The 13,279-nt window shown below is 38.0% G+C and overlaps 1 protein-coding gene across 10 annotated transcripts in view; it reads left to right on the top strand.

Moving 5' to 3' along the window:
• The window catches only part of LOC145431578 (uncharacterized), a 32,388-nt gene extending 19,386 nt beyond the window's left edge, over positions 1–13,002 (top strand). For 5 of the 10 annotated variants that reach the window (XM_080307587.1, XM_080307586.1, XM_080307584.1 and 2 more), the window contains 4 exons: positions 2,022–2,077; positions 2,172–2,225; positions 2,325–2,366; positions 11,494–13,002. In XM_080307587.1, the coding sequence (XP_080163713.1) occupies positions 2,022–2,077; positions 2,172–2,225; positions 2,325–2,366; positions 11,494–11,549 (208 nt within the window). In that variant the 3' untranslated portion in view covers positions 11,550–13,002. Of the gene's footprint in view, positions 1–2,021; positions 2,078–2,171; positions 2,226–2,324; positions 2,367–3,348; positions 4,376–11,493 lie in introns of those variants that run through there. The other 5 variants (XM_080307592.1, XM_080307588.1, XM_080307593.1 and 2 more) reach the window with 3 other exon arrangements.
• The last annotated feature ends 277 nt before the right edge of the window (positions 13,003–13,279 follow it).

Raw genomic sequence — 13,279 nt, 5'->3', positions numbered from 1 at the left:
TTAGATGTGTACTCACGAACAGCCAGAGCCAATCCAGACTCAGTGTTTTTGTTTTTTCATGTCTTGAACCTAGTTATTTGACATTTAAACTTATTTTCAAAAGATAAAATGTCTCTTTTTTGAGAAGGAAAGAGAGAGAATTACCTCCTGAATTTGAAAAAATAACGACTAAAAAAAAAAAGTTTAGAAATATTTTTTAGTAGTTGGACTGGAACTCATTTAAATGATAAATGGACTGTATTTGTATAGCGCTTTACTTAGTCCCTATGGACCCCAAAGCACTTTACACTACATTCAGTCATCCACCCATTCACACACTGGTGATGGCAAGCTACATTGTAGCCACAGCTGCCCTGGGGCGCACTGACAGAGGCGAGGCTGCCGGACACTGGCGCCACTGGGCCCTCTGACCACCACCAGTAGGGTGAAGTGTCTTGCCCAAGGACACAACAGCCAAGACTGTCGGAGCCGGGGCTCGAACCGGCAACCTTCTGATTACAAGACGAACACACACTTCGATCATCGCTCAGAGTTCAGGCTCTTATTCGAGGACACTTTGACATACGGATATTGAAAAGTAGTAAATGACCCACTCTATTACTTGAGACACAGCAGCCAAAAACTAATTAAAGACAATTGTTGTTGCTATATTGCAGTTATGATGCCGAAACTAAAATACTGATATTCCTACTCGTATACTGTGTTGTAAATAACTTATATAACTTAGTGTAATTGTTCTTTTTGCACATCTGCAATGGATCCAACATCTGCAACACGCAGAGTGGAATACATGGACACTTATGACCAGTTAATGTAAAAACCAGTTAATCTGGAACACTGGTTTCACATTTAACTGTGCCAGCGTCATCCTCACTGTGTTTTTATTTAAAACTGGGTGTTGCTTTGGCTTAATGTTGTCAACCTCTTTTTCACACGCTGCTCCTGAATAAGTTTGTATTGCAGGTCTGTTTTCAGTCGCAAATGTGGGTGAAACGCTCATTGCATAGTTTAGGACATCGGTATGGGACAGAGTCATGAATTAAACGAGGCATTGAAGCAAAGAATTTGTGTCGAGAATTTTTTATAATCGAATTACTTGATAAATCATTGGAGCCCTACTACACTCCAATTCTGGGAGTAATTCATCTGCAGAAAGGTGCAACAATCAAACATAAAGATGAGTTTTTATTCATATGGTAATGTCGAACTGTATAACATAGTTGTGAGAAAGCAATTAGAATGTGGACCACAATAGAGCATTTGTCCTGTTATGGTTTCACCATTGGTTATGTTGGCTTGTTTGCACTTCTCTTGTATAGTGAGTATTTAAAGGTGATTTACAGTTGTATAACTATTTATGTGAAAAAGGAGAGAGAAAATGGAAATAAAACCAAATACATAAAAGATGGTGCCGTCAACCACTGGTACATATTGAAATCTCAGTCTTACAGCTTTTTTAGACCAAAAGGTTCAGGTGAACACCTATTTGCTAATTAAAGGATCTGTACCACACAGTAAGCCATATTACTTTTCAGACAACTGCATTAAAAATGCACCAAAACTCAACAACTGTTTAGTGACTTCTCCTGGCAGAGCTGACAGCTGTTCAGTGTTCTTAGCAGCTTCCCGTGTCATAACGCCTCTCAATCAAAGCTTTCACAACCTTTCACAGCCTCACCAGTTTCAAAATAGACGTACGATAAAGTAATTCACCCCATGTAGAGTTGTTTAACAGGCTGCAAACATGCAGTTTAATCCTGGAAATGCGGGCATTTTAACATCAGAGTCCATTGGTGTTGGCTTACTTTTGCAGCCCGCCTCAAGTGGCCATTTAAGGAACTGCAGGTTTTTTTGCATTTTGAGCTGGATTCATGGAGCTTTTGTCCCTCGGTTAACCAAGTCCTGTTATTATTTATGAAACTGTCAATATAAAACGTTTAAAGAGCATACACTTTAGTTTTTGTATATGTTTACACAAAGCGATAAAGTGATGAGTGTTTGGTTGTTTGTTTATTTTATAGCAATCCAATCAGTGAGTCGCTGTACGTAAATGAAAAAACCCTTAACAACGGACTGGGTGAGTGATTTTGCTTTAAAATAATCACAGATTTTTAAAAAGCTGACTGATTTTTGCTTAACACTTTTTACGTGGGTATTTTGTGTTTTTGCAGATGACATTCCAGGAGTGTATGGAAACGTTTTCCCATCGATAGAATTAACAAACGGTACGTCCAGCCTTATATTTTCTGACTCCATTCGAGATGTGAGAAGTCGATTGACGAATAAAGAGTTCAACTCATTCAAACTATTGTTTCACCAAACAGACGACGACGACTATGAAAATTCAGACTTCCTGAAAGATGCAGGTCAGTTTCATTTTTGTCAAGTTTGTGCTTTTGTTCTGTGTTTTTTTTGTAATCACTTAATCGAGAAATTGAAATCAAGAGTCCAAGTAGACGTGAAAACGAAGCATCTGATTGACAAATAACTTGTGGATTATACTGACTAAGAAAAAATAACAGAAAGCAGACCGGTGGTTGAGGACCATAGTATCCCAAAATGTGTGTATGCGTGAAGGAGTCTGGACGGGTACTGAGGAAGGATTTTAAGTGAGAAGAATCTTGTAAGTGATACATACTTACCTGTGAGCCAGTGGAGGTTTAAATTATTATGTAGCAACAAAAGAGGTAATACATACTTCCCCTGGGCAAGGTTATCCAATGGGCATTCTGGGCCCAGGAGTCCAAAGAAGCAAAAAACAAAACAGAAAAAACAAAAGACTCACTGAAATCAATAATAGATCTAAAACGAGGAAAAAATAAGTGAGGCAGGCTGAAGTGAGTAACGCTGATAATCTCTTTATCGTGGCAGCTGTTAGTGGGTGAGATCTATTAGGGAGCAAGTGAACATTTTGTCCTGAAAGCTGACGTGTCAGAAACAGCAAAAATGTGCAAGAGTAAAGATGTGAGTGAATCTGATGAGGTCCAAATTGTGATGGGGTTGAGTGTTCCCAGTCTGGAGTATCTATCAAACCTCAAGAGTTGTGCAAAGAAGGAACGATGGTGAGCCAGCAGCACGGTCATGTGCAGCCAGGGCTCACTGATGCATATGGGGAGTAAAAGCTGGCCTATTCGGTCCAAACCAACAGACGAGCAACGTAGCTCAAATTGCTGAAAAGGTTATGCTGGTTCTGATAGAAAGGTGTAAGAATACAGAGTGCATCACATCACTTGTGTCCTGCCATCATGTGGATGTTATTTTGACCCATAACACCTACCTAAGCTTGTTGCAAGCTGTGGTCACCCTTTCATGGAAACTGTATTCATATATGGCTGTTGCCTCTTTTAGCAGAATAATGCGCCCAGCCACAAACCAGAAATGGTTCAGGAATGATTTGAGGAGCACAACGAGTGTTGACTTGGTCTCCAAATTCTCCAGATCTCAATCCAAACAAGCATCTGTGGGATGTGCTGGACAAACAAGATCGATTGGTGGAGGTCCCACCTCACCACTTCCACGACTTAAAGGATCGTTAGCTAACATCTTGGTGGCAGATACCACACCACAATCCATACCTGTAGGCAGGTCGTCATAATGTTAAATCTAATCGGTGTATATGGATTGCATGTTTTGTTTAATTATTAAAGAAGATGAAAAGCCCTGACTGTCAAGCTCTTGTGCCTATTAGAGGGGGCTATGCACACACATGTGACAAATTAAAGGAATAACCAAAATAACACAGCTAATTTATGAAGGTGTTGGGCAACACAAACAGTTTCAGTGTGCCTCAGCATTGATTCTCCAATTCACCTTTGCAGGGGAGATGGACCAGCGGTCTTCAAAAAAGTATTCGCTTATGTTCTAATGATGGATGCGGAGAGTCCAGCTTGCCAAAAAAGAATATTTTTTTTCCCTGACCTAATTTTTATTAGTTTTATTCATATAAGATTGCATAAGAATCATGTTGATTCCACATGATCTGTGTTTTTTCCTGTAACACAAATCTGTTGTCTCATGTTGAAGTGATTTCATCGTGTTTAGGGTAATGGATTTTCACCTGTAACTGCAACTTTATTTCTTAATGTCAAAATTATTCAAAGGTATTATGTTCTGAGTACACAGGAATACTTTTACTTTAGGTACTTTAAGTTTAATTTCTTGCTACTGCTGAAGCAAAGTGCTACTACTTCTGCTATGGCTAAAATGCAAGTACTACTACTTCTATATTATAATTACAAATACATGTATTATATGCTGACTTAATTCTATGATAAATATATTTTGTACACTGTTCTTCTTTAACTAATACTACCTATAATATCAGTTCTAAATATTTTAAAAGTAGTAATCTAATAAACCAAACATACTTTGTTAATCAAGTGTCTGTATTTTCTCAGCATTACAGTTACAAAACTGGAACTGGAACTTGAATCAACACAATTAGCAATAATACTCTCGGTACTCTTTTTCCATGGAAAATTTTGCGTCATCACTGAGAGTTACAAACTGTCTAAAATCTTTCATCTTTATAAAATGATCAGTGTGGCTGCTCTACCAGGTGTAACAATAAAGTTTAACATCCAGGCATCCGTGAAAACAGAATTTATGAAGTTTAGTGGAGCTTGAAGTTAGCAGAGATTTAGCTCTTTGTGTCAAAGTAACTGAGGATAAAACAGAAAAACATGAAGGAGATTTTCCTGGCCTGGCTTTTTACAGTAGATAACATTAAAAATATTCTGCAGTAGAACAAAAACTGAAGAAAACCATGAATCAGCATATGAACATTACCTGATGCTGCTGAAGTGAAGCAGAGCAAAGTTACAGAGGTTTTACTAGAGACACAGCTAAGCCTTTTGCAGTTCGGCATAATTTTAAAAAGTTTGACATTTCTTGTTGGAAGTCTTTTTTTTTTAAAAAAGACAGCGGCTGACAGCGCTGTAAACAACGTTAGACTGGAGGGCAATAAGCTAGCAAATAATGCAGAAAACAGAGATTTGAGATGGGAAATACATTGAGAGAGAGAACTGTGCAGGAAATGTGATTTCATCGTGGTGGAAGCAAAACAGCAAAAGTAAGAGAGAATTCATGACGATGTTTACGTGAAGTGTAGCTTTGATCTTCTTTTGCTTCCGGTTCGGTGAATTTTGGTCACAATGATGAAACCTGCAGCTTCAGAATCTGTGAGCTGTCAGCTTTCAGCCCAGATGGCGTGTCTGTTGGGTGAGGATGCCGACATCTCGCAGATTCTGATGCGTCGGGTCTGCGCTTTGTGTTTACGTCTTTGTGTGGAATCCGTTTACTCTCATTTGCTTTTTTAGCTCTTTAGTGGTTGCTGAAATAGTTTTGTGAGCTTTAACCTGAAATTCTGGCGTTTCTGGCAAAATACATTTATATTTAAAAATCGATTCAGTATTTAATGAATCTATATCGCTTTATTCAAGCTAAAATCGATTTTAATTGGAAAACCGATTATCGAAACCCACCTGTAATAATGATTTGCTATGTGGTGGCTAGCTACACAGCTATGGTTAGCATAATATAAAGACAGTGAAGCTGGAGGACGAACGTTAAAAAAAGTTCAAAAGTTAACGTGAGGGTTCCCGATGGTTTGGGACAAATGCAACTGCATGGCAGGATGCTGTAAACAGACCAAACTTCAGTCAGGAGAACAACTGAGATATTGTGGATGGATTATTGTTCAGATTAAACAGAACAAGATACAAAGCATTAAAACAAGTTAAAGACACAACAGCCTTAATAAATGCAGAGTAGTTTAGACCGGGAAGCAAGGTTCATACGTCATCACTTAACAACTGGATACTAATTGCTTAACGCTTTATTTTAATAACAATAACTAAAGTAAATGAACCTTGTAACGCTTTAAGAGCTGCACAATATTGTCACATAATAAAAAATGAAAAATGTTTCTTACCTATATATCATATCTTAGGTCACACTTTTTAACTAGCTGCTTAAAGCCCTGCTTTTCCACCATGTAACCACATCAGTAACTTACATCCGTTTACTCTTCCTGTTTGTTCCTGAACATTATCAGATGTAGGTAACCCGTGGGACAAGAAGCTCCATCTAGCATGTAAAAAGTCATATTTCCTCAGCCGAAAGACTCGGGGTTTTTTTTGCATAGGAGCTTTTTGTTTTCTTGTTATCCCACAAAATAAGATGAAGTCCAGGTCCCAGCTACATCAACTACAGCGTTTCACTGCCTTTCTTTATCACTGCAGCCCCTTCATGAGTTCATGGCAGAGTTTTAGTAGCTAGATCATCCTATCTGTATGCACATTTGTAGAGGCTTTGGCTACATGCTACTAATGTTACACACTTTCAAGAGACCAGCTACATCAACATTAAGGAGCTGCAGCAGTCTTTAGTGGAAAAATATAAACTAAATCTATTTTTTTAATATCCCAAAATGACTATGACCTTAGGTGTATGTTGTTTGTCTTATTATGTGGCAATAGACACATAATAAGACAAGCCAATCATATTACCCATTTTACATTAGCTTGTTTAAATGCTAACATACTGACACTAACGCAAGTTTGTTACACTCAGTTAACAACACTCACACAAAAATAATACTACAACCATCTTAACTAACTCATTGACTAACTAATTTGAAAACAGTTAATGTTAGCTTACAATATTTTGAACCTTAACAATAGATAGATAGATAGATAGATAGATAGATAGATAGATAGATAGATAGATAGATAGACAGACAGACACACACACACACACACACACACACACACACAAAACAAAACAAAACAAAACAAAACAAAACAAAACAAAAATATTAGTAATTAGTAATATAATATAATTTATATATATTATATTAATATAATTTGCTTTGCTGTGAAGCAAAGCAAATGATTCACATCATTTTCAAACTCCTCAAATCTTTTATTGAGTGTATATATTCACTCAGGGATTTGATTAGGACTGAGATCTAGCTGTGGAGGCTCTTTGAGTATAGTGAACTCATTGTCGTGTTCAAGAAACCAGGTTTATGATGATTTGAGCTTTGAGAAATGGTGCATTTTCCTGCTGTAAGCAGCCACTAGACGACGGGTAAACTGTGCTCATAAAGGGATGGACATGATCAGCAAGAATACTCAGGTAGGCTGTTGCGTTTACATGATGCTTAGTTTATACTAGGGGGCCAAGAGAATATCCCCCACACCATTATACCACCAGAAGCCTAAACGTAGGATAGATCCATGCTTTTATGTTGTTTATGCCAAATTCTGACCCTAACATCCAAATGTCACGGCAGATATCGAGAATCATCAGACCGAAAAAAAATCATCACACCATCTTCTGTAGTCCAATTTTGGTGATGCGTGCAAATAGTAGCTTCAGTTTCCTGTTCTTAGCTGACAGGAGTAGCACTTGATGAGGCCTGTTGCTGCTGCAGCCCATCCTCTTTGAATTCGAAAGAAAAAGAAGCACACTGATTCACAGGAGGTCTTCGCGTCTCCTAATATTAGTAAACATCGGTTTTGTGTAACACTTACCATGATTGCTTAAAACCTACGGAGCCCCTCTGATGACATGGTCCAAAAAATAAATAAGTAGTCCACAATTGTTCAGGGACTCTAGGTCACTCAGATCCCTGACAATTTTAGGCTGGGAATGAGCTACAAATGCATTTTGAAAAGCCTGGCACTGCAAGGAACCATTATTCCAGAGAGACATTTAAACAGGATATTGAGAGCCCAGTTGCTTTGCAGACGTAAATACGACCCGGACGCTGGGATAGATTTTATTGTCAACCAACTGCAAGGGCCTGGGAAGGATCAAGTGTTTCGTTCCCACAAATTAGCATTTCGTGGGCACGTTACACCTATTTCGTGCCCACGAAGTAGTATTTTGTGGCCACAATTTATTTATTTTTTTGGACCATGTCATCAGAGGGGCTCCGTAAAAACCAGTCATTGTAGTGTCTCACATTAGGCCAATAATAGTAGACCTGTGCTACATTTGTCCAGCTAGGCAACACATATTTCTGCATAAGAGATACATGAGACACCCTTTAAATAAGCAAATTTCATGTTTAAAATATGGAAATGCAGCCAAAATGGACCATACAATGGCCTCAGTGAACACATCAGCACATAAGTAGAGATGAGGAAACTCAATCACATTAGATATTAATATTACTATGAGTAAATTATATATATTATATATTCTGTTACATGGTTTAAAGAATACAATGTGATAATCACACATGAGAACGCTGTTTCCAGTTATACAAATTTATTTTATTTCACTATTAAAGAAACCAATTATGTGAATAAAAGCTCACCACAAGAACATCTCCCAACCCAGTCTTACAAAGTTGCAGTTACAATAAAAAACTGTTGGTGAGCTAAAAAACAATCCTGGTGCTGATGCTTGTCATTGAACGTTTTGGACAGAGCTCTTGATTGAAATGCCTACCGTTGTGTGTAGGCATTTCGGTCCAGATGTTATGGAGTTCAGTTCAGCTAAGATGTATTTCTAAAGCACCGGATCGCAAAAATAGCCGCTTCTCGGCTGTTTATATTGTAAGGTAAAGACCATACAATATAAGAGAGAAAACCCCCCAACAATCAGATGATCCGCTGTGAGCAAACCCTTGATGACAGTGTCTGTGAAGGTTATCAGTCATCAAGGCCATAGTAGTCTAAGGAGCTTGGAAAGAAAAGCGCCTGGACTTCTTTAAGTTAAAGAAGTCCAGGCGCTTTTCTCCAAGCTCCTTAGACTTGGTGACGGTGGGAAAGAAAAACTCCCTTTTAACAGGAAGAAACTTTCGGCAGAACCAGGCTCAGTGAGGGGCGGCCATCTGCCTCGACCGGTTGGGGGGGGGCACAGCTGTTATAACCCCTGACGCAGCATAGCTTCTAATTCTGAAAGATACGTAGATACCTTAAACCTGCACTCTATGCAGGACACCAAGCGATGACACGACTTGCAGTACTATAGGAGTCTATGCAGAAACAGTTTTCTCTCTTGAATCTCTGTAATTTTTTTGCTACTGAGTGTCTGGGTGCAGTCACTCATTTTGGGCCAATTAAATCAAATGAACTTCCATTGTCTAAGTTATAGCCCTATTGAACTTGCGTTAACCAGCTTTAATAGGGAGGGCCAAAGTCGTAGTTGTGCTAAATTTCCTCGAATTCTCCTCGGAGATTTTCGAGTAGCTTCCTTTGTTCTTGAAAGTTCTTTTCCATTTGTCTCATCGCTTCCCGTCCATTCCACATCTTTTTGGTAAGGTCACTAACCGTATTTTCTAAGGCCTTATTTTGTTGTTTGAGTATGTCAACTTGGACATCGTAGTTGTTTATCAGATTGTTATGTTCTTCCTGTGAAACTTTGGGAGTCTGAGCTTGGGTTTGCAACGCCATGTCTTCTGTTTTCAAGGCTTCCTGTAAATCATACAGATTTTTCTTGACCTCTTCAAGCTCTCTTTTCATTTCCTCAAATTCATGGCACAACAACTCCTTTTCTCTGTTGGTCACGTTAAAATCATGTTGGGAGTCTTTCTCAGTGGCTTTGGAGATCCGTGATTCTCCTTTCACACCCTCATCGTGTGGTTTCAGTTCTTTTTGAGAATCACCACTCCTTTTGGAAAGCTCCTGGAGGTCCTGTTCAAGAAGTTCGTTATGCCGCCTCAATATGTCAATTTCATGTGCAAAGCATTGGCGTTCCAGGGTCTGTCTGAGCTGTTCACTGTCCGTTGTTTTGTTTTCCTCATTCATGATCCTTTTTCTTTCTTCACTCTCTTGTAACTCTTTAAAGGCTGTGTTTTCCTGATGGAGCTCAGTTTTAACAGCCTGTATTTCCTGTTGCATGTCATCTTTTTCCTTTTCAAAGTCCCTTTTCAGCTCACACATGCGTTTTACCGTCACATCATTTTCCTCTCTTAAAGACTGGTTGTCCTTTTCCATGTCTCCCACTTTTATAACCAAGCCTGTCTTGCTGCTTTGCAACTCTCTGATTTCTGCCTCCATTTCCTGCATCACCTCTTTCTGTTGCTGGATCTCTTTGGTTTTGGAGCTGTTTAAATCCTTTAGAATTTGGTTCCAATATTCCAGCTCTTGAATTTTGAAGTGAATTGTTTCATTCTCTAGTTGCAGGTCTCTTTTCCTCTTGTTTTTAGAGAACCCACTTCATTTGAAGAGAACTTCAATGTTTTTTTGGAGAATCTTGTTCTCATTTATGAGCTCTCTTTTTTGCTCCTTAAGGTCGGCGTTCTCGACTTTAAGGTCACATATGGTAGAGTTTTGTTGTTTGAGAGTTTTATTCTCATTTTTCAGCTCTTTGATTTGCTGTTGAAGTTTTTCGTTCTCGGCTCTCATGTTGCATGCAACAGGATTTGACAGACTCATATTTCAAATTGAAGTTGATGCTAAATCTCTGTACCAACTAAAAGATTTTTTAAAAATACGGTCAACTGTGTCAGAAACGGAAGTTTCGAGTAGTTTAAGTGTTTTCCTGCCTAGTGAATTCTTCCACTATCTTTGAAAGACTGACAAGAGTGAGAACCTCTCCCCTATTTATAGGTTTTCGTGTGCTGATGTCATAAAGAAGACCAGAGATCAAAGGGATTCTGCCACTAAAAGTTATTCCACGCAATAATTTGCATTCATAACAGTTTCAAACGAAAGCTCAGCAACACTGACGTCAAGTAACATCAACCAGATGACGTGAGCAGGGCATTTTGGGGAACCCAGAGTGTTTCCAGCTGATTAAATACCATAAAAGACGTAGTTATTTTAACGCCATATAAGTAGTAGCACTTATATGGCGTTGGACGTCTTTATTTGCATACTCACCCAGTATAACCACAAGACCAAAATACTGCCATATATAACATGTCTAACTTTTCTGGCTGATAACATCACAGGAGCACTAACAGAAAATGGCCCACTGAGGATGCTTATAGGTTCCAGAGTCCTGTGAACGTCTAATTGGCTGCCTCACTATATTACTTCACACAGCTTTCAACCAACAGTAAATGTGGTGCCATATTACTGACTACCTGGGGCATTTGCTTTATACAGTAACAGCCAACATGTTACAGCAGCTGCTTGGAAATCTCAAGCACTCAGATATATGATTTAAATGCAACAGAGGAACAAAGAGCACGGTGAAAAAGTCTTGTGCTACCTTTCATTTCTTTATATTTTGTCAGGAAGACCATCAGAAAGCCTGGAAAACTATTGCTTAAGACCACTTTCAAAAATAAGAAATGTGGCTCCTTGGAAAAAAATATATATAAGCGTGGCTTAAGACTTTTCCACAGTACGGTGACTGTGAAAACATTCATTTAAAGGCCTGCTTTCAGCTGTGCTTAAGCAGAGCTGCCCAGGTTTTAGTTGACCTCACAGCCCAGTTTGTCAGTGGTGCTAGTTTCAGTCATTATGCAAATGTGTCAATGGTCTGGACGTGTTTTCATCATTAACCACTTATGCACATGTTTTACAGATGAGGCAGATTACGTAAATCAAGATGTTGAAAGAAGCATCGGTGAGAAGATGTGACCATCCTGGACAGCTCTGCAAGTTATCTGGTGGAAAACTGAAGCTGAAAACTGCTACTTTAAAAAAAGATTCTCATGTCTGTCTGACTGATGTGCAAATAACATGCACAGATGCTTTTGGACACTGAAAGTGAAAACCAAGTCTGCCACCTGGTGGTGAAATAAATCAATTTAAATATAGTGTAAACAAATTTGTGTTTTGCTTTTTTTAAAATCTTTGATAAAAACCTTTTTCTTAAAAAAAAAAAGGTTTCCATTTTTTAATCCAGTCTGTATACGTAAAAAAAAATGAGTGATGAAAATGATAAAAAAAAAAACATGATCAAATTAACTGAAACTGACCACACATAGGCTATTATTTGCTTTTTCTGCTCATATTCTAGAATTTTTTCAAATTTATGACACTGATCCCTGTGAAAAAAGTATAATGTATTACAGAGGAAGTAGACTTCATTAAATTATATACATGCAATAATTTATAGTTGTGGTCAGAAGTTTACATACTCTCATCATGGGCATGAAGGTCATGGTATTTTGGGGCTTTCAATGATTTCTCTGAACTGATCTTTTTCCAGGGTGGAATGATTGTACAACATCTTTAATGACTTTAGAAAACTGGGTGCACAAGTTTGAATCTATTTTGGATTTTCTCTAATCCGGCTCAAGTATATACATACACTTCCACTAATCTTTGGTTAAATATCCATTGGTAAGCTTCTGGAATACATTTCCTGGATATTTGATTACTCTTCTTGGCAGTATTGGTAGAGTTCATTTAAACTGATTGGTTTGCTGGCACAGGCACGGACCTGACGTTTAAGCACAGTCCACAAATTTCCAATAGGGCTGAAGTCGGGGCTTTGGGAAGGCCATCCCAGAAGCTTTGTTAGCCTGCTCTATCCTATTCTGAAATCAGTTCTCATGTGTGTTTGGGATCATTGTCCTGCTGGAACACAAGTTTGAGTTTTTTTTAAATATTTGAGTATATGTATATATTTCAGTTTGTATGTATACTTCTGACTCTGTGTGGAATAAAGAAAATCCAAAAGATTAACATGTATGCTGTACAATCTGGAAAAAGATCAAAGACATTCCCATGACATTTATGCCCATTTATGATCATTGTGTGTAAACTTCTCACCAAAACTATATGTGCAACAAAAACACAAAGGATTGATTCCAAGTATGTCTCTCTCTGTAGTAATTAACTTATTTTATTGTTAATAAAATAAAGTTATTTGATTAACTTCTTTTTGGTTTTATTTTTGTTTTGCAAGTTCGCAACAGTGTTTCAGTTTTACTTTGTTTTTTTTAAACATTTTGGTTCCATTTAATGACATTTTTCAAACCTATTTTTAGTCATTATAATAACCGTGGTGTTCAAGTACATTATGTTTACACAGTGATTCTATGCGGTAAATAATAAAGCCAGAGAGGTTTTTCTTCTTAACAAAGCCAGAGTCATGTAAATCATTTCATCTTTAATGGATTGTTTTGACATGTTGGTGAAAGTCTTCATTAATAACTTCCGAGTCAACGGCTTCTTAGTCCTCGGTGGGTTCAGGCTCTGTGTCAGATTAGCTGATTATAAAGTCATAAATTCAGGCTCATGCATCATCTCACACAGTTATTCTTAAATTTGAAAACAAAAATAAGAAGCCTCTAAAGTGGCTCTTTGATTAAATAAAAGAAAACATGACTATGGGTCAAACACAATAGTACAGGATTGTG

The sequence above is a fragment of the Astatotilapia calliptera genome, chromosome 10 (assembly GCF_964374335.1).
Source record: "Astatotilapia calliptera chromosome 10, fAstCal68.1, whole genome shotgun sequence".
NCBI lineage: Eukaryota > Metazoa > Chordata > Actinopteri > Cichliformes > Cichlidae > Astatotilapia > Astatotilapia calliptera.
Note: the sequence above shows the minus strand (reverse complement) of the source record. Positions and strands in the feature narration are given on the sequence as shown.